General features: G+C 33.6%; 1 protein-coding gene across 6 annotated transcripts in view; it reads right to left on the bottom strand.

The window, feature by feature from the left end:
• The window catches only part of LOC144428199 (cholesterol transporter ABCA5-like), a 29,981-nt gene that overhangs the window by 2,263 nt on the left and 7,539 nt on the right, over positions 1-20,179 (bottom strand). Inside the window, exons 10-38 of one of the 6 annotated variants that reach the window (XM_078117106.1) lie at positions 18,524-18,671; positions 17,777-17,963; positions 17,044-17,210; positions 16,221-16,417; positions 15,390-15,509; positions 15,169-15,307; positions 14,865-14,955; positions 14,218-14,357; positions 13,600-13,737; positions 12,720-12,743; positions 12,337-12,369; positions 10,719-10,795; positions 9,868-9,988; positions 8,982-9,113; positions 8,333-8,475; positions 7,195-7,339; positions 6,547-6,659; positions 6,223-6,393; positions 5,809-5,922; positions 5,231-5,368; positions 4,716-4,900; positions 4,317-4,443; positions 3,892-4,002; positions 3,231-3,359; positions 2,687-2,758; positions 2,099-2,199; positions 1,225-1,395; positions 488-607; positions 134-290 (exon numbers count right to left, since the gene is read on the bottom strand). In XM_078117106.1, the coding sequence (XP_077973232.1) occupies positions 134-290; positions 488-607; positions 1,225-1,395; positions 2,099-2,199; positions 2,687-2,758; positions 3,231-3,359; positions 3,892-4,002; positions 4,317-4,443; positions 4,716-4,900; positions 5,231-5,368; positions 5,809-5,922; positions 6,223-6,393; positions 6,547-6,659; positions 7,195-7,339; positions 8,333-8,475; positions 8,982-9,113; positions 9,868-9,988; positions 10,719-10,795; positions 12,337-12,369; positions 12,720-12,743; positions 13,600-13,737; positions 14,218-14,357; positions 14,865-14,955; positions 15,169-15,307; positions 15,390-15,509; positions 16,221-16,417; positions 17,044-17,210; positions 17,777-17,963; positions 18,524-18,671 (3,711 nt within the window). Of the gene's footprint in view, positions 1-133; positions 291-487; positions 608-1,224; positions 1,396-2,098; positions 2,200-2,686; positions 2,759-3,230; positions 3,360-3,891; positions 4,003-4,316; positions 4,444-4,715; positions 4,901-5,230; positions 5,369-5,808; positions 5,923-6,222; positions 6,394-6,546; positions 6,660-7,194; positions 7,340-8,332; positions 8,476-8,981; positions 9,114-9,867; positions 9,989-10,718; positions 10,850-12,336; positions 12,370-12,719; positions 12,744-13,599; positions 13,738-14,217; positions 14,358-14,864; positions 14,956-15,168; positions 15,308-15,389; positions 15,510-16,220; positions 16,418-17,043; positions 17,211-17,776; positions 17,964-18,523; positions 18,672-20,179 lie in introns of all 6 variants that reach the window. The other 5 variants (XM_078117096.1, XM_078117118.1, XM_078117102.1 and 2 more) reach the window with 5 other exon arrangements.

Raw genomic sequence — 20,179 nt, forward strand, 5'->3', positions numbered from 1 at the left:
GCCCATAGATTTCAGTTCCTTTATACAACTTGATGTAAAGTAGGCGAACAAAATTAATTACCTCCATATTGGTACAAACACTTCTGAAGCGCTAAAATTTTATTCATTGGTAAACAAAATAATGAATATTTACCCCTCTGACAAATACATCCAAATCATCAGACTCTGGTGGTATGTGTTCTCCTCCCTCCCCATCTTCTTCACCTTCTTGTAATTGATGATCGAGTTTAATTTCTAAGATATATCCTTGGCCAAATTTATCTTTTAAATGCTGCGTTGATCCAATACATCTGAAAACACATTAGCATTAGTATTCGTGGTGGTTGGATTAGACTGAAAAAAACAACAATATTTATTTCGTATTTTCCGCTGCGTACAAGGTTGCGTGACATTTTGTACAATTCAGAGTCTATCAAAAATCTGACTTGAGCATGACATTATTTTCGACTCCAAATTGAAAAATTTATATTTCAAATTAATTTCCTACCTCAATTGGCCAAGTACCATGATACCGACACGAGAACATAGTGCGTCAGCTTCCTCCATATAATGTGTTGTTAAAATTGCACCTCGGTTTGTGCCTTCGAATGCACTGCTGATTGTATTCCTGAATCAATTAAATAGTATAAATGCATAACATCCAAACTTTCAACAATAAACTATAGAAACTCCTGTTGGTAAAGGAGTTTATAAGCTAAAAAATTTTAAAGAAAATTTGGTTTTAAGGAACTTTTTTGTGCGATTGCATCCCTGAAATTGTGGACTTCATTCCAATCTGGTGCAACCATGGATAAATACTATTTCCTATTATATCAGAATTAGGCTCTACTAGATGTTTACAATCATAGACTAAGGCTTGTGGGTTATGCAACGGGCTATCGTCATGACTCGTACATATAAAATATTGACAAATTTTCAAATAGTTTTATCACAAGCCATTGCATGGCTTCTGATTTCCAATTTTTTTGTTACAACAGTAAGGAAGTTTTTGTTAAAATATTTAGAACAGTTTGGCGAATAATTCCAATTGTATATACTTGATTAATTGAATGTAAGCTTCCCTATACTGCAAAAATACTTTGGAAATATAACACCAAATACTTCGTTATACTGAATCGTCTGCATAATAATTTTATTTACAGAAAATGCACAACATAGGACTAATCATGAAGCAAATTGAAAAATTTTGAGAATCTAAAATTATAAACTATTTTAACATCATACCATAAAAATCTCTTAGTTTTCGGATCCATGCCGGTAGATGGTTCGTCCAGCAAAACAACTTGAGGGTTTCCGAGCATTGATATCGCAAAACACAGTTTCCGTTGAGTGCCACCAGACAGTGCTTTAACTCTTTTATCCTCATGTTCGACAATGTCTAATGCTTCCATAAAACTAAAAATGAAAGATTTTTAAATACAAAATGAAAGGAACGCTCGAATACTGTCATGAATAATCATATTTGACACAATAAAGTTAGGCAACAAAAAAGCAATGTTGCAATTGGACAAGCGAATGAAGGTATTCAATTGCAAATAATATTTTAACATTCAATACGATTCAAGAGAGTTACTGCTGCGCAAACACACCCGCAGCAAGACCCTTGAATTATGAAGAATAGTCATCTTTATTCCAGCTTCAGCATCCTTGCATCATACACACTCACTAGCGCAGAGGCATATAAGAAAAATAGGTAGTTAGTCTTATGAAACCACAACTAATACTTCAATATTTTTCATATCCTGTATGCATGAAGATATAATTCATCCAATTTTTCTCTACACATGGCTTAATTAAGGAAGTAAATGAAGCTCACAGATTCATATTCAGTTTTGAATATATTATGTACCTTTAGATAGCGCAAATAATTCAAAATTTTCATTCGCACGCAACCAACTTTATAATATACTACAATTTTATAAATTAAATCGTACTGTTGTTGAAAAACAAAATCTAAATTATGAATTAATCATTTTTAGCCATCTCAAGTCTCTATATTACTCTATTTTTTTATCATAAAAGGACCAAACACGATGAGGCTATATTCAACTATAACCACAAAGATTATATTCTTTAGAACGATCAGAAAAACTCTTACTTCTTAACGGTTGCTGGAATCTTATCTTTCGGGACACCACGCACAGTAGCATAGATTTCAAGATGCTCTCTCAAAGTAAGTGGTTTCCACAACGGATTACTCTAAAATACAAAAAAATATTTGTATGAGAAAGCAATTTAGAAACTAGAAATCACAATCCATTTTGTTTAACATAAAATCGTCATCAGACAATTCATGTTATGACACAGTCATTATATTTGGGGAATCATGATGAACAATGGACAGGAATCCCAAAGTGTTTTGTAACAAGCAGCCTTTCAAGAAACATATTTTTAAGACTTCATGTTTATCTACTAAAAATTTGAAAGAAACTGGATCTGAACTGTAGGGCAAACAATATTTTGTCCCAACAACAACATCAAAACAAAACTTCAGATACTTTGGTGAATAGCAAAATGTCTAAAAATACACCTATTTCTGTTTCTAATTTATAAATTTCAACAATCGCTTTTTTTTCTTGAAACTTCTAAATTCAGCAAAATGAACAATGTGTTATACAAAAATCAACATTTGAACACGATTTAATCCTAAAATAATAAAAAATAGGTCGAAAAACTATCAACGTACTTGTGGGCAATATCCCATTGTCTTGAAAGCTTCTGAGAAAGTAGAAGTAACAGAATGTCCCCCAACAGATACCTGAAAAAAGGTTAATGCAGTAAAGACTATTCATTGATAATATGAAGAACAAAATTATTGGTATGAATTATTAGCCTTGGTTTATTATTACATATGATCTTATTGTCAGATGAAATTTGAAATAAAAAACATAACAAAGGATAATGTCTGCATAATAGTTATGAAAGGCTGGAAGACAACTTATCTAAAACAGATTATGGGACACAAGATAGAATTTAAAATTCACATATGACGAGACAAGATGGCGTTATCACAGTGCAAACCATATGTGAACCCTCACAACAATGAAAAATCCAGCATTTGTTCAATAAGGAGAAAAGTACTTCCTGCATAGACTATTAAAATAAAGTTTCAATATTTATCTCCTAACAAGTCTCAGTATAAGAAATCAAACAAAGTTTTAATAAAGCATTCTAACCAAAAAACCAAAATTGAATTGTGTTAAATATCAGAAATTTTAATCCAAACATACTCTTCCTGCAGTAGCTCCGACGTCCGCAATCAAAACGTTTAGGGCAGTTGTTTTTCCAGCACCATTTGGTCCAAGTAATCCAACAACTTCACCAGGATAAACAGTCATTGATAAATTGCGAACTGCAACCTAGTTGATAACAATGAACAATAAAGAAAAGCTTAAATTGAATTTGTCATATATTGTATAAATATCTCATAAAGTCTTATAATTTCTTTCAGTAATTAAGACCAATAATCTTTTTCCATTCAAAAATTAATACTTTTTTATAGTCAAGACAGAAGGAGACAATGTCAGTGTCAATGGAAGAAACACTCAACTTGAATGCATAATTTTTTTCAGCTTCAATTGAAAATTTCGAGAATTTCTGACAACTCCCAATTGCAAGAAGTTGAAGGAATTTGAAATTTGATAGAAATGACACTGATGCAATTCGACGTAAAAGATTTCCTTGTGGATGAGATGACACCTGGCACAGGTCACAGAGAGCTACCATTAAGTCTAAAAATCTTGTTTAACTTCAAAAATTGATTTGTTACAATCAATCAAAAATGCGATCAGGGATTTGGAAAAGTCAGCGAAACAGTAACAAGTCAGCCTAAAACTGCCCATCTGACGAAGAAATCGTTTTTATCAAAATGTCAAATCATGCAATTATTACCTTGACTGTTTCGTCATCTTCTCCATCAGAAGGTTTTCTACAACTTTGAAAACTTTTCTTCGTTCGTTTTGTAAACTCTTTGCGTAAACCTTCCATCAATACAACCGGCCCCTAAAGAATATTAAGAAATAGTTAAAATAGAAACAAAAGGGATTTTTCTATGTATAAGCCATCAGTAAAAATAAGCCCTACTAAGGTAACATAAAGATTATGGGCTGTGCCGGTCAAAGGATTATACCAATTGGGTTACTGAACAATCTGCGAAAGCTTAAAAAAATATAAAGAATCTTACTACCAAATCTTGCGGAAAAAAAATTTCCAAAACCAAAACGACAACAATAATTTCACAAAATACTCCATGTGTTCCCTTTGTGTCCAGTTATACTAAATAAACATCCTATTTTAAGTATAGAATTAATACATACATCATCAGAATGTTGGTTCCTCGAAATCACTTCAACTTTGTTTCTTTCTTTTGTAACGTCATCATCTTCTGCGTCATCCACATCATTGTTACCAACGTTCACCCATTCTGATGATCCCACTTGACTCCTGAAACAGTGAAAGATTTAACATATACGTAATACTTATTGTTAAGCGTACAGAGCCTTGTTCGGAGCGGCGAGCGTAAATGGGAAACGAGTTCAAGAAAGTTGATTCAACACTCTATAATACTTATTGTTAGATATCAGTGGTGGCTCGTACAGGGCCTTGATTGAATCAAAGAGCGTTAAAAAGATCAATAAATTCAAGGATGAAACCAGGACAGGAAATCTTTAATCTTTGACATGTTATGAGATACAGGATTCAAAACATTAATGTACCTTCCACAACCAGGCAATTCTCCGCCACTCTTCTTTATATCGGCAATTACTAGAATTCCAGAGAATAGGACAATATGAACATAAGCCATTAGAATAGAAAATGGCAACATAGGCTCACTCCAGTCAAAGTACGCTGATGCTGGAATGTCTGTTCCTTTTCCCTGGAGAAGGTATCGGAGGTAGACCTGCAAAATTTTAGAAATTTTTTTTATAAGCCTTCAAACAAAGCGATATCGATGAACAAAGCTCCAAACAAGCAAGCATTTTGGATCAGAGATGAGTAACACAACAGGTGGCATGCAACCCCAACCTGGCTCACCAAGCCATTCAGTGTAGCCCTCCGTCAACACTGATTTTCCCTATTATTAAGCATAAAATCCTAATCCGACAGTTTATTTTTAACTTCTGTCACAGCTGATGTTATCAAACAATGAACTTGAAATTTTAAGTGTCCCACTAAAATCTCAAATAAATAAGATTTTATTTATTAATTTTATTTTTCAAAATACACTTACTACGAAGCAGTAATAAATTCCAGCAAATCCCACATAGTACGGACTTAGTATACAAAACACAACGTTGCAGGCATTGGCAGCTTCTCTATTGTTAGTTTGATCCAAAGTCGACACAATAATGTATGGTATGATGGCAGCCTGGTGATAATAGAAATTTTTAAAATATTGCATATTAAATATGTAGAAAAAGTTGTCAAAAAAAAGTTGTCAAAATTCTGACTGAAAATACTTTTATCCAACTTCACACAACACGAAAATCTTAAGCAGTTAGTAACAAAGAAATAATCCCCTAATATTTCAGCTGTTTTTCCATTTCGGAAGTACGCTTGCTTCCAGACAAGATAGCGAAGACTAATACTTAATTTCTGAAAAACTGTTATCCCTTAAAGTTACATCACACTATCTATGATATGTATAAATAAAATGATATGCCATGGTAAATTGAAGCCACAATGAGTCAGTTGGGTAAATCCCCAAGAGTAAAAATATGGGGAAAATCTTCCATCATCAATGGCAAGAAAATGGACATTTTTGTCCATTTTTCATTTGACTTTCCTACTTTTACAATAAAAATTTACCAGTTGCACTAATCCTGGCCAAGAAGCAGATACGGTTTCATATCTATCAAACAGGAAACTTCCACAATACGATGCTAAGAGACAAGCAACTCCCCAACCAAGTAGTAGTAGTATCTAAAAATGAAGTATAGCACAAAATATTATACAATATATTGTTTACAACTTTTACTAATTTAGAACAACCGTATCTCGTATTGGCATTTTAAAAATGTGAGTTCCATACATATTAGTGACTGCGCGTACATGTGCGCATAAGAAGTGAAATTCATGTGAAAATGTCATAAAAAAATGAGAAAATTTAGAATTTTTAAATTATTTATTGGCAAAATCATAAAGTAGATGAAAATTTCTAAAATGAATGTCAACAAAGTTTTTTATCCATTTATTTTTGTAATAGATGTATGTATTTCTTACCAAAGCTGCAATAGCTCCTCCATTATTCAGTCCAGTGACTTGAAATCCGACAATGCAAATAATGAATATCAAAGACATCACAAAATAAATGATGTAATCACTCAACAAAAAAGCAAACCAATAATTGATAAATTTTACTCCAGAAACCCGAAGTTGAGCTCGAATCTTTTCCTGAATATAAGAAAAAAGAAACCCACGGTTATCCAGCGCAATATTGAACAGAAATACTAACATATTCTTAATCAGACTTTGATATTTATAGACAGCAATTTCTAATGCGATTTCTATTAAAAAAATTCTGTTTTGATTGATTGTTTTACAAACCTCTCGTTCTTTGACAGGATTACTAGCTGCGAATGATGTCGATAATACGATTGCTATGGCAACCATCATAGCTGCACCAAATATGGAACCATTGAAAGTACCTTGCTGAGTACCTGGAATAAATAACACATCATCATGACAAGGGTTGGAAAGTCAGAATTTCGAGTTTAGAATGTTTTTTATTGACATTGTGGTTTTGTAATCAAAATTGTGTTTTCCCAGAGTCAGGGATTGAAATTTTAAATTCTCTAAAATCAAATTTGCATTGTGCGGTGTGGCGCATCATGCTAAGCATTAGGAATACGCTCGCTACTGCACCTCTGATTTCCCTGCGTGCAGGGATGGTTATGTGCAAGAGGATTGCTGGACTCCTCGCTGCTGTAAGGTGGTTCACGTAACTGTTGGTCGGTTACAGCTTCCTCTACCAGGAAGTCCATGCTTCCGACACAAATAACTGGATAACTAATCCCTTACCCGACTTGGACTGATGACTGGACGAGAGGATGTGGCTCATGTGATGGTTGCCGTCTTAACAGCTTACAAATTTGTTACAAATTCGATAGTTTTTTGAAAACAAAAAGAGTTGCAGACAGTTCTTAAAAACCGAATAGAATATAGCAACCTTAAAGCATAAAAACTAAAACTTACCAACTTGGGGCCACTGTTTACTGTATGTAATGATGTTTGTAGGATTTCCACCATTTAGGAAAGATGTCAATGTGTTGGAGAATACATTGATAGCTGATGGTAAAGATCTTGTAAATGAAGTATTGTATAAAACAAGGTAAGCGGCCTGAAAAATGAATATAAACAATTTGAGAAGGAGTTTTGAAGCCCTTTATTGAAACCAGCTTGTAGTATTGACAATCACGGCTTTATCGGCGCTCCAGAAGTGTGTGTACCAATATAAGGGTATCTAATTTACATCAAGTTGTGTAAAGGAACGAAAGCCTATATGCAGTGGTTATATTCAATTAGCTAACACAGACAGTCCCCCAACTCGTAATAGAACTAAAATAAAGAAAATCGGAATGGAATTATAACCTAACACTAACCCGGCACTACGAGAGTACCGTTTCATCAGCTAATTTTTTCATTTTGCCTGAACATAAGCCTTGATAATATAAATTTTTCATAGATATGCGAACTATCATTATTTACTGCATTCTTGTTCTTCATACAGAAGATCAATGCCTGAATGTGCGAACATGAATCTGGAATGATTACAGCAATGACAGCAAAATTCCAGTTAAATGTTTAAAGAATTGTGTTGAATGTCATATGAAGATTCATCTGTGAAATATTAGGCCACATATGACTCATCATGTAGGGAGTTCTTCAATTTTCTTCAATTCAGAGCTTCAATTTCAAATACTGAAAATTTTGTTTTAGTCTAATTAGTTCGACTGAGTTTCAATTTTCCACAAAACCACTAACCAAAAAGCAATTTAGCTAGTCGACCCATAGGGGTACTTTCTGTACTCCCATATTATGTGTACCAGGTTGGGGTCAGGCATAATTTTATTATTATTTTTTCTTATTTTAGTTCTATTATGAGTTCGGGGACTGTCTGTGTTAGCCAAGTGAATATACCCAGCCAAGCCCATAGGCTTCCGTCCCTTTACACAACTTGATGTAAAGTAGGTGTACAAAATTAGTTACCTCCATATTGGTACACACGCTTCTGGAACGCCCTACTTTCATGTTCATTAAATGCATTTATACTCAGGAATACAGCATAATCTTATAAGTTTAGTATATCACAGATTTGAAAGCCAACATTTACCTGACTCGCTGCAAATGCACTGACTTGCAACCCAACAGAATGAGGATAAAAACCATCAGTAAGTAACACAGAGTCTGTCATTGTGCTTTCTTCAAACGTTATTCCACTTTGTGCGTTGTTGACGAAGTTGTCCTTAGAAGTACCTGGAATATAGGATTCCACAGAGCAGTTGAAGGGGGGCCACAATGCTAGGCTCAAAATTGATTTCACTTTTTCTTTTACAAGAAACTCCCCATTATTTCTAGTTTGATCGCTTGATAAGATTATTTCACAGGGTGTTTTAACTTTGTTGAACATGAATTGTTTGAACATAATGGGATTTGGAATCTACCAATTTAAATAAAACTATGAATACCCCTGGAACAAGGGGGGAGGGCACGAGTGCTAAAAGCCTCCGAAAGGGGGCCACGAGACCCAAAAGATTAGGAACCACTGGTCTAGCAGATGAAACGTTAGACTTTATTGATTTGGCATCAAAGCGCACACATCTAAGGTTCAAATGCAGAGCCTCATCTCGCACATAGTGTAATAAAATGAGACATGCTGAATAGAAAAAAAAAATCTGGCTCTTCTAAAAACAGTAGCTTCCCACTTTATACAAAGCCTTGTTTGGAGCGAAAGACATGATCCATTCGTAAAAATATCTTACCAGTTAATCCATTATAAAGAACACTTTTATCCTTGTAGGCTTCGAGATTATTTGCATAAGTAACGTCAATTAAATCTGGATCCCCAGAGTCACTCGCAGATGGTTGTTGAGTGAATAACCATGTACCGACAACTAGAGAAGAATTGAAAATTTGTTTAACAAAATTTCTATTTAAATGTTTATTTGAGGGCAAAGTTTGATTGGAGGATTTACAGCAAGAAGAAGTTTAAAGCAAAGATGATGTATATCATCGTAATAGTGTATGTTGATTACTGGATTAAGCAAAAAAAAGGAAAAGTAGTTACGGTACTGAGCAGGATAAATAGATCGAAATCATAAAGGTTCTGCAATATAGAATAAAGATTTTACATAATCAGACATCAGAAAATAAGCCCCTTGATTTGTAATAAATTGGGGTCATTTCAGAGTTCAATGAAAAAAAAACAGGGCTGGTTGGTGATCAGGGACGTAGCCAGAAATTTTCAAAGGGGGGGTTCTGAAATTTTTTTGCCAAGTTAGATTGAAACAGCTGGGTCCGATCGAACACTAGAATACGCAGGTTTTTAGTAGTCTTGGGAGTCTAAAAAGCATTTCACGTTATGGAAAATTGCTATCTATGATACAGAAAATTGATTTTATTATTTTTTTTTACATTTCAAAAAGAGGGGGGGAGGTTTCGACCCGCAAAACCACCCCCCTGGCTATGCCACTGCTGGTGACCCAATGTCATTCAGTGCCTTCTCTAATAAGTTAATTTTGAGAGATAACATTATAAATCATAATGGCACATAAAAAAGTGTGGCAAAGAAGTTCAGAAAAATTCTGTATCCAGTTACACAAAAAATCCTGAAACACAGATAAGATAAAAAAAATATAAGCTACATACTTTCAAGAACCATTGGAAGCAGAATAGCAAAGATGATATAACCAGGATTGCGCAGATTTATCAGAAGAGTTCTTCTCATCATTTGTAATATAATCGATCCAGAACTTGATTCTCCACTTCCCTGTAAGACAGGATAATATGATTATAGTGAGAAATAATTTTGGGGGAATTTTAACATTCAATTTTTTTTCTTATTATACGATTTTTTTTTACACCCCCTGCTTCGAATGAAGCCCTGTACAAGCAGCCACTGTTATGCAAGGAGTTACTATTTTTCGAATGACCGAAATATTTCCAGGTTTGCCATTGTCTACCTGATTTATTACACCATGGGTGAGGTAGTGAGCATAGGAATTGGACCCACCCGAGATAGCTAACGTACCAGCTAGGCCAGGGGTAGCCTGTGGGCCAGATCCCCCCTACTAAAGTGTTTCATTCGGCCCACTTGTGCCTGCTGTATTTACGACTATAGCATTTATAGATATAAATTTCTATATATAAATTAACGATGTAAGTAACGTCATAATGACCCCCGATTGTTACTTCGTACTACTAATGATTATATAAATGTTAGCCTTGGACTAGCTTTGTAAATAAACTGTTTTTTCATTCATAGTTTTTCATATTAAGTTTTGAGCCTCAGCTAAGTAATCAAGTCTATTATCTGTAACTGGCCCACTCAGAAAAGTAATTAAATGACCCTAGATATACACGGTCAAACATCTCGGTTTCAAAACTCATGCCCACCACCTCGTCCATTGGAAATACTTCTCTCTACTGGCTGCTAAACAGCCTTGTTTAGAGTAAAAACACACCATGAAAAAATTTTAAAACTATTGTCACCATCTCACCTCACTTTGTGAAGGATCAAATATCGGTGGAGAATTTGGAACATTGATAGCAACTGAATCCCGGTCTTCGTTTGTTTCTGGAACAGCCAATGGGTTTGAATATCCTACACTTGCATATTTTTCCTTAGTGCCTAGAATATTTTACATGTTACTATAGAAACTAATCAAGATGAAATTCGAATACAATGGTAGATACTCCTGTAGTACGTGAACCAAAATGGCGGACACCAGAGCGTGGTATTAGGGTTAGGTCATAATTCCAGGTACATTTACTACGGAAGTCACTTGGCTAGTCCCGAACTCCTGATAGAACTAAAATTGGAATAAAATTATGGCCTAACCCTAACCTGGTACACATAAACATATTATGTTCCGATGTCCGCCAGCTTGGTTCGCATAATACAGGAGTACCCAATGGTATGTCTAGCGATGGACTATATATGAATATTAAATCTATTGAAATATGGATATTAATAGAATTGGAGTATGTCCAAAGAGAGAGAATTGGAACCTAAAATTGTATCTCCAAATTTATATTGAAGGAATATAAAAAAATTTTAAATCTTTGGAGTTTTGAAATGTATTGAAATTTCACGTTCTTTTTCGAAAAAATGAGAATTTGATATTGCTTCCTTGTGTTAACGTGAATAACGTCACAGTTGATAAATATGTAAATATTGGCTATTTGCAAATTAACGGAATCTCAATATCATGGTCAAAAGGATACGCTATAATAAAGGATTCAATTTCATAACGTTTGATAAAAAATATAACTACTATTTTTGATTATTTTTTGATTATATAAAAATCAGAGTAAATGTAAATCAATTTATAATATATAGGGTGTCCATGAAGTTTTTAATTTTTTCAAATTGCAAAAGGAATTTATCGATACCATACATTGTTTTGGAGCTCACAGATGTATTAAATGAAGTAAATATACTTCAACAATTACTGATTGAAAAACAACAAACCTGGTAAAGATATAATGAGAATTGACTTAAAAACAAAATTGAATTTGTAAAGGGCCTTCATGGACATCTTACTTATTGTGTAAAGAAATATTTAATAATAAAAAAATATAAGAACTACAGTGTTTTGAGGATGAACAATACAGGATGAAGTGCTAATATCTATACATTAGGGTTGGCAAAAACAGCAAGCCTCACCACAAGTTAATATTACCTGAAGTAGTAAGTGTTTTAAGTTTTTAAATATCGAAGCAGAAATCAAAGCAAGATGCAGCATTTTGTTGCATATTGTATTTATCCTTGCACAATATGCTTGCGATTTTGCTGTTATATCGACTAATTTAGTATGGCTTTTCCTTTTTTGAATGAAAAATCAAAATCTCATTTGTATGTATTTTAGGAATAGTGGTTGCGCTCTCCTGTAGTCAAGGAATAATGGCAACTGTTCTTATTAGTTAAAATAAAAAAGCATAAACATAAAGAAAGTTAATTTATGGTTTCTCGATTTGCATGTTAGTCAAGGAATCATGCCTGTCTTGTGGTTTTAATCAACAAAGAAATGTTACCGGTAATTAAAAATTGCATTTTATGATTTTTTTCATACAAAATTCAAATTACTTTTGCAAATAATTCTGGCACAATCTTACCATTTTCATCTGACATGAGTGATTGAAATGCTTCTACATAACAGAACAATTATGCTAGACTTACTCTACGTGTATTTGGATTAGGGCGAATGTGTGCTTTTCTAACAGTGATTTACAATTGGACTTTTTGAAATAAAGAGAACATCATGGTTTAAATATTCTAGTTTGTCCAAATGTCATAAAAAATCCACAAACTTTGAAATATTAATATAAATTTACAACATTCTCCACCAAAAGAGTTCATAGTTCAAGTTTTCATTCATTAGTCACCGCCATTCGAGGTGATATCCATTAATTATTAGGATATAGAAATGACAATATCATTTCTATTTTTAATAATGCCATAATTAGTAAACTTCTATATGATGTGAAAAACATCTTACCATTATCATACGTTCTGTATGTTTCTGAGTTAGAGATAGAAAATAAAAATTACCACAAATACATTCAGCTATTTAATAAGTCAATATAAACCCTTAGCTTGTATTTTTATGAGGGGATTCAGAGGTTCACTCTAAATAAAGGACCAGACAAGCAGCCATATATAATAGTGAGATGAAAAGGCTAGAATATGTGATGTCCCTCTCAAATTATTGCACCTTAGATAATAAGGTGGTAGATTCGGGATTGAACCGAAAATATCTCAGCATATCATAGGTTTTTAAAGAAATGAAATTATATATAAATATTCCAATTTATTTATGCCAAAACAGAGGATTTGTAAGTTGTAGTCTTTATACAATGCTTGGCAATTTTTAAATAAATCAATGAGTTGTTATCCTTATGCGCTTTACTTGGCAGCAATGCAAGCAAAATTCTGGGCGCTTCCGAAGTGTGTGTACCAATTTGGAGGTAACTAATTTTGTTCGACTCCCATACATCAAGTTGTGTAAAAGAACTGAAACCTATGGGCAGGGGGTGTATTCACTTGGCTAACACAGACAGTCCCCGAACTCAAGGAAAATTGTAATAAAATTATCGCGTAACCCACCGGTACACACACAACGAGAGTACCCAACGTTTTTATATACCATAAAAAGTGATTACATTTCCAATACAAATTCAAACGGTTCTTCAAAATCATGTTTCAGATTCAAGGGCATGACTGTTATCTTTTGATTCAGCATTGCCTACCCAATTTAATACACCCTGATTGTTTAGTACACCCAGATTGAAGTGTTGGACATGGAATTTGAATCCAGCACTTATAACATGCAATTCCAAAGAATGTCACAGACAACAAGTTCGAGCATTGTCACTTACCAGTTTGTCCATTTCCCTCTTCATCCACATCATCGTCTTCACCAATTTTCAAAAAAACTTCTTCAAGGGTTGTCATGGAAACACCGTAACTTTGAATATTCAATTCATCTTGACGTTTATCAAAGTCAGCAAATAGTTCTGAAAAATTAATTTTAGCAAAAATCGTTGAATATTAATTAGTGGATGGGAACTGTCAAGGCTGTGAAGTCTGTGTCAATACTGAAGTCAGTGTCATTTTACCAGAACTCTAAAAATGATTTGAGTTCATAAAAATTTATCAACATACAATTAACGAAGGCTCGCATATGCCAAAGTTGTTGTCACTGACTTCAAAGTCGGAAGTCGGAGTCAAAGTTATAACGGAGGTCGAAGTTTAATCCAATTTTCAAATTGCTTTGAGTTTGGAGTCTGCTTTGAATTTTCCAACCCAACAGTCCTGGCTATTACCCTTTCCTTACCTCCTATCCTATCAATCACTCTGTAATATCCAATTTAAGCAATGCTTTATATTTATGATGACTTTGATCATTTTTATAAAGCAATACAGACTTCAATAATACAGTCAGAAATAAATAAATAGTACAATGTAAGGTAAAACCAGATCTAAGCTTGAGTTACCTGAAAATTTAGACACTTGATTTAATGGCAATGTATAAACATGTTCCATTCCAACAGATCTTTGCAATTGAGCATCATCGATGTGAGTATTCACACAGGAACCAATTTTTGTTGCATCTTCTGGTGATTTTGAGACAACGCTGAAAACAAAGATAATGTTATCAATTTGGATATAAGTAATAGAAATAAAGTAATAGATGGCTAGCATATCAAACCTGGGCTATCTTATTCTTGACCATACCAACCAAACATTGACCGTGCAAACTCAACATTGACCAAGCTGATCAAACATTGACCATGTTGACCCAAAAATGACCATGCTGATAAAACAATGACCATGCCAATTAAAATTAATCCTGAAGACCAGAAATTGACCATTCCGACTTAACATTGACCATGCCCATCAAACAATGACCATTCTGGTCATACATTGACCATGCGCACCAAACATTGACCAAGCTGACCAAACACTGGTTGGGTTGACCAAGCTGGCAAAACAATGACCATGCCGATCATACATTGACCATGCCAAGTGCAGACCAAGTAAAAGTTATGCAGACCATTAGAAATAAGATCAAAGTCAAAATAGACTACAAACTGTTCACCCATCTCAACCAAATAGTATCGTTTTAACAAATTTTTCTTACCCAAGATGATATCCGCAACCAAATCTATTCTTCAAAAACAAAGACGAGCCAACACATCTCAACTTCCCACGGGTAAGAATCGCTTTGCGATCTAAAAAATAAATATGATTATGGCACTGCTTTTGAATTTGGAAGATGAAATGACTGCTTTTGTGGAATATACAACGGTAGAAGTATCTGGACATTTTAGTTAGGTATAAGTTGTATAACACTCTTGACCATAAGGCCAACAGGCTTTCCATACTCCTGTTATAAAAATGACCAAACATGGCATAAGTCTATTTATGGCTAACGATCACTATACCTGCAAGTATATCTGCTTCGTCCATAAAATGAGTAGTTAACAAAGTAACTCGATCCTCACGATGAGATCGGAGTAAATCCCAGAGTTTGCGTCGAGAATATGGATCCATTCCAGCTGTCGGTTCATCAAGAATAAGAATCTGAAAATTATAAAAAAAAAATCATTAGAAAGAGTTATTGCTCAATTTTCACTGATTAAAAATTTTCAGGTAATATAGAAACCTTGGGATCTCCTAATATTGCGATTCCAACCGATAATTTCCGCTTCTGTCCGCCAGAAAGTTTCTTAGCAAATGTATCTCTCTGATCATGTAGTCCAACAACATTGATGACTCGTTCCATCTACAAGTAGAATGAAATAAAAAAAAAATTGGGATTTATGCACAGTTATGGATTCGGAGAAAATTTACAATTGGTTAACTCAGACTCCATGCTGGAAAAATTTGTAGAAAATTTCGACTACGTCACCAGTTTAAGCAGATTTGATAACAATAACTTTGGCTTATGCAAGTTTTCTTTATTAATAGACTGTTAAAAACTCTGATTAAACTCAATGCTTTTTTAGATTTTGTCAAATTAAAAATTTCCTTTATCATCACTGAAATTCTGTAAATACAACGACTTTATAATTTCGACCCCATCTTAGAATAAAATGAATAAAAGGGGCTCAATGCAGAGCCTTGTAGATCGTAAAATTTACAATTGACTGCGGGTCAGTGTTGAAGAAAATTGGGGTTGAATAAAATTTGTTCAGACTCAGTGTTGAAAAAAATTTTTAGGCCGACTCGAGCCTCAAAGAAAATGAACTTTTTTAATCAACACTGAAATCTCACAAATATGCCTCTGACAAATTCAGAATTTTGACCCAACTAGTTTGAAAATACAATCCCGGCTCTGACCCAATAAAAGCAAGCAAAACCCCCATTCAAAATCCTGAATCTACAGCTCTGGCGCTATGACAGGCAATTTGACTTGCTGATTGGGGTGGTCGACAACAACAATTTGGCAAAGTGATCCTTTGGCGACTTTTCAGTCTAAAAACAACTATTATACCTCGGCCACAGCCTCTTCTCCAGTGTATCCTTTGAGCCCAGCAAAAACTTCTAAATGTTCTTTCACAGAAAGAAAATCTAATAAAATATCATGTTGCGGACAAACACCAGTCATTCTGCGTATTTCTTCCATGTCATCTAAATTTTTTACATCGTATCCATAAACCGATGCTGATCCTGAGGTCGCAGGTACAAAACCTGCAAAAAAGCAGCTATCAGACAAATACAATTTACAGCATACAGTACAGTTGCGGAGACTCTAAAAATTAACTAGAGTCATGTTGCTCAATGACTAAGTTACTTGAGTGAACTGACTAAACCTATACTCAGTTAAACTTCAGAAGGACTTGACTTGGGACATAGAAAAAAGTTTTGTCTGGCTAGTCTTTAAAAATGCAAATTCCTGTAAATTAGGTCGGTTTAATGTAAGATGGAAATTTTCATGTTATCGTGTATATGTGACTCTGGAATTCAGCATTTGTGACTTGGCTTGATGCTCTGCATTTATGGACTTCAACACTAAGTATAATAACAGTTATCGATCGGCAGATTAAAAACGTGACACAAACAAAGAATGGTACTCCTGTATTATGTGTACCAGGTTTGGGTTAGGCCATAATTTTATTTCTATTTTCCTTATTTTAGTTCTATTAAGAGTTCAAGGACTGTTTGTGTTAGCCAAGTGAATATACCCCCTGCCCATGGGTTTCCATATCTTTACACAACTTGATGTAAAATAGAAGAAAAAAATTAGTTACATCCATATTGGTACATACTTCTAGAGCGCCCAAAAAAAAGGTACAAAAAAAATTATAATTTCATACCTGTAAGAATATTGAAGATAGTGGTTTTCCCAGCTCCGTTGTGGCCAAGTAAAGCCATAATTTGACCTTTGTATATATCGAGACTGAACCTTTGAACTGCAACAGTAGACTTTGATGACTGACCGAAGATTGCAGATTTTTTAAAAACTTTTCTTATGTTTGTCATGCTGTATTATAAAACGATATAAACGATTTTCACATGTGAATTGAAAAAAATTGATTATATTAACACTAAGAAAATTTACTTCAAGATAATATGCTTTTTTAATAATCCATTTTGCTTTTGATTTTGAATTCAGAATCTGTGCATTAATTTAGCAAAATTAGCAAAACCATAATCATGAAATTTTACTTTGATAACATGATTTTCAATTTAATTTATTCATTCTCTTCGCAACAAACAAGGCGGCCACTGATATCTAGCGATGTGTAAAATGCTACTATTAGTGAAAGGACCAATATCTACAGCACTGCTTATCCAATTTATCACACCTTTTGTGAGGTGATGTGGATGGGATTTAAACAGAGATAGGTAACAGTTAAGTTTAAACCATTAACTGACATGATTTATCTGAAAAAACAGAAAAAATTGGAACGACTTTATAAAAAAACAATACGCTAATTTACAGATGCTGTCAACCTACTTTTTTCCTAGCTCAGCTAGAATTTCTGATTCCTTGCTAATGCCAATTGTTGCTATAGCAACTGGATAAAATTTGAAAAGAAAACTTACGAAATAGCTTCATTGCCAATTTGGTCTGGTGACACAGGTTCAAAGTCATGTTGTGAATATCCCTCGAATGGTTCACCGCTCGTTGAACGTCTCGATAATGCACGATCACGAGACAAACCTCGTTGAGATCTGCTCCAGTATGAAGGTTTGAAACAAAAGAAAGGTGATTTGCGTTGACCATATTCCCCTGAAAAAATAGAATGAGATTTTCATATTTATTCTTGAAAGACGCAACTTAATCATATCTTGAGAATAGGATCCTTGTCTCCTAGATCATGTTGTATAACATCATATTGTCCATAGATTTATTTAAATTTGGAATAACTACAGGATAAATGGGATTAAATTATATTATAAACCAAAGTATCAATAAAGTTAGCAGAAAAAATATGATTCTTTCAAAAATTCACACATTCAAATTCTGAAATTGCTTTAATGTGATGTGGATTCTGAAACTTATTCCACAACCAAATTTAGGTAGTAAAAAAACAGGTAATATTTATGATGCATAGACTTTGCTTGGGAAACAAGCCATGAGAAGACCAACTGTTGTGTAAACCAACCTACGACGCTGAGAAGCTCGTATGTTTTCTGATACTGAGCAAAGTTGCTTATACAGAGACTTAATCCAAGCGCAAAGGGCCATCAAGATATAGAATTATTATATAATTTGTCTGTGAAACAAAGAGTAGGCACATGCACATGAATTTTAGAATAATAGGTTCAAAGCAATAAATAATAACAAACCTGGAACCACACTATCAAGATATAAGGTCAAGAAAAAATAGAGAAAAATATCAACAATCATCATAACAAGTCCAATATAAAGGGGTTTTGGTCCTTCTGCAATGTTGTAAAAATGAGCTCCTTGGCCGGTAACTTCGAACAGGAAGACCTATTATGATAAAATATGAATTTTATTATAATCAGCTTCTTGACGCTCCAAACAAGGCAGTGTATAAGCAGCCACTGATATAAGAGTAGCTATTATTATCTGGAAGAACCGTAAACTTACGATTCAACATTGCCCAACCAATTTATTACCCCCTTGGTGAGGTCGTATTCTCCACTTAGTAATATTGCAATACATATTTAGGCGCTCCAGAAGTGTGTGTACCAATATGAAGGTAACTAATTTTGTTCGCCTACTTTACATCAAGTTGTGTAAAGGGACTGAAACCTATGGACAAGGGGGTATATTCACTTGGTTGACACAGACAGTCCCCGAACTCGTAATAGAACTAAAATAAGGAAAATCGAACTAAAAGTATGGCCAAAGCCTAACCCTAACCAGGTACACATACTACCGGGTACCCATATTTATGCACTGGACTTTTCGAACTACACAAAATCCAGATTGCGCGTTACTAGGTGATGGTCTAATAAAGCCTTTTTTTGTGCAGTTAGGAAGAATTAAGAGTTGCAAATTGCAATATATGCAACGGAAGAATTCATATTTCGTTTCAATCAAACTTTACGGTTTTAAAGATGTGTACTCTTTCAAAAATAAATTGAAATGAAATTTTTTCATAATTTCTAAATTTAGGACGAATTTGGATAAGTTGTAAAAATATTAAAACACTCATCTTCAGAAGCTAATTCTGTTTAATGTGATATAAAAAAAGCGATAAAAAACATCAAACGTCCAAAAGGGTACAAAATAAACCTATTCTATTGTTACAATTATTTACATATCGTAAAAGCATTTCTATAGGTGAAAAGTAAAGGACGTAATATAATTTTATAAACTCTTTTGTGAAAAACATCAAACGTATAAAAAGGAACAAAATAAATCTATTCTATTGTTATAATTATTTGCATATCATAAAGCATTTCTATAAGTGAAAGTAAAAGACGTAATATAATTTTATAAAATCTTTTGTAAAAATTAGAAAAAATTTGAGTTTTGATTTAAGTTATCTTACTAACTGAAAATTTATACCCAGAATATAAGAAAATCAGAAATTTGATTTCTCTCTTTTTTTCTAATAATAATATGATACAATAGAGTAATATTGAAAAGCAATGGATGCTATTAAACTTTAAAAAATGAGAGTTTAAGACAGTTATTTTACCGGGTAAAACTTCATACTCATTGCCATTGCCAGATATCAGACTGGAGCAATTCTATTTGAGTTGAGTTGAAAACTTGCTCCTAAAAATTTTAAATCTTACCCTAGAACAGTCAAAATTTTGGAGAAAATATTTACAAAAATAAAAAATAGGACAAATGTGTAGTAAATATACCTATAAACCAAGAGATAATTAAACTAATAAAAAATGACATACCAAGAATAAAAGGCATCATAAAATATCATTGTAGTTAGGCACTAAGCGGTATCATGTATTGTCCGATTTACACGATTTGTTTTAAACAGATTGCAAATATTTACTCATTGAGAT

Source organism: Styela clava, chromosome 1 (genome assembly GCF_964204865.1).
Source record: "Styela clava chromosome 1, kaStyClav1.hap1.2, whole genome shotgun sequence".
Lineage (NCBI taxonomy): Eukaryota > Metazoa > Chordata > Ascidiacea > Stolidobranchia > Styelidae > Styela > Styela clava.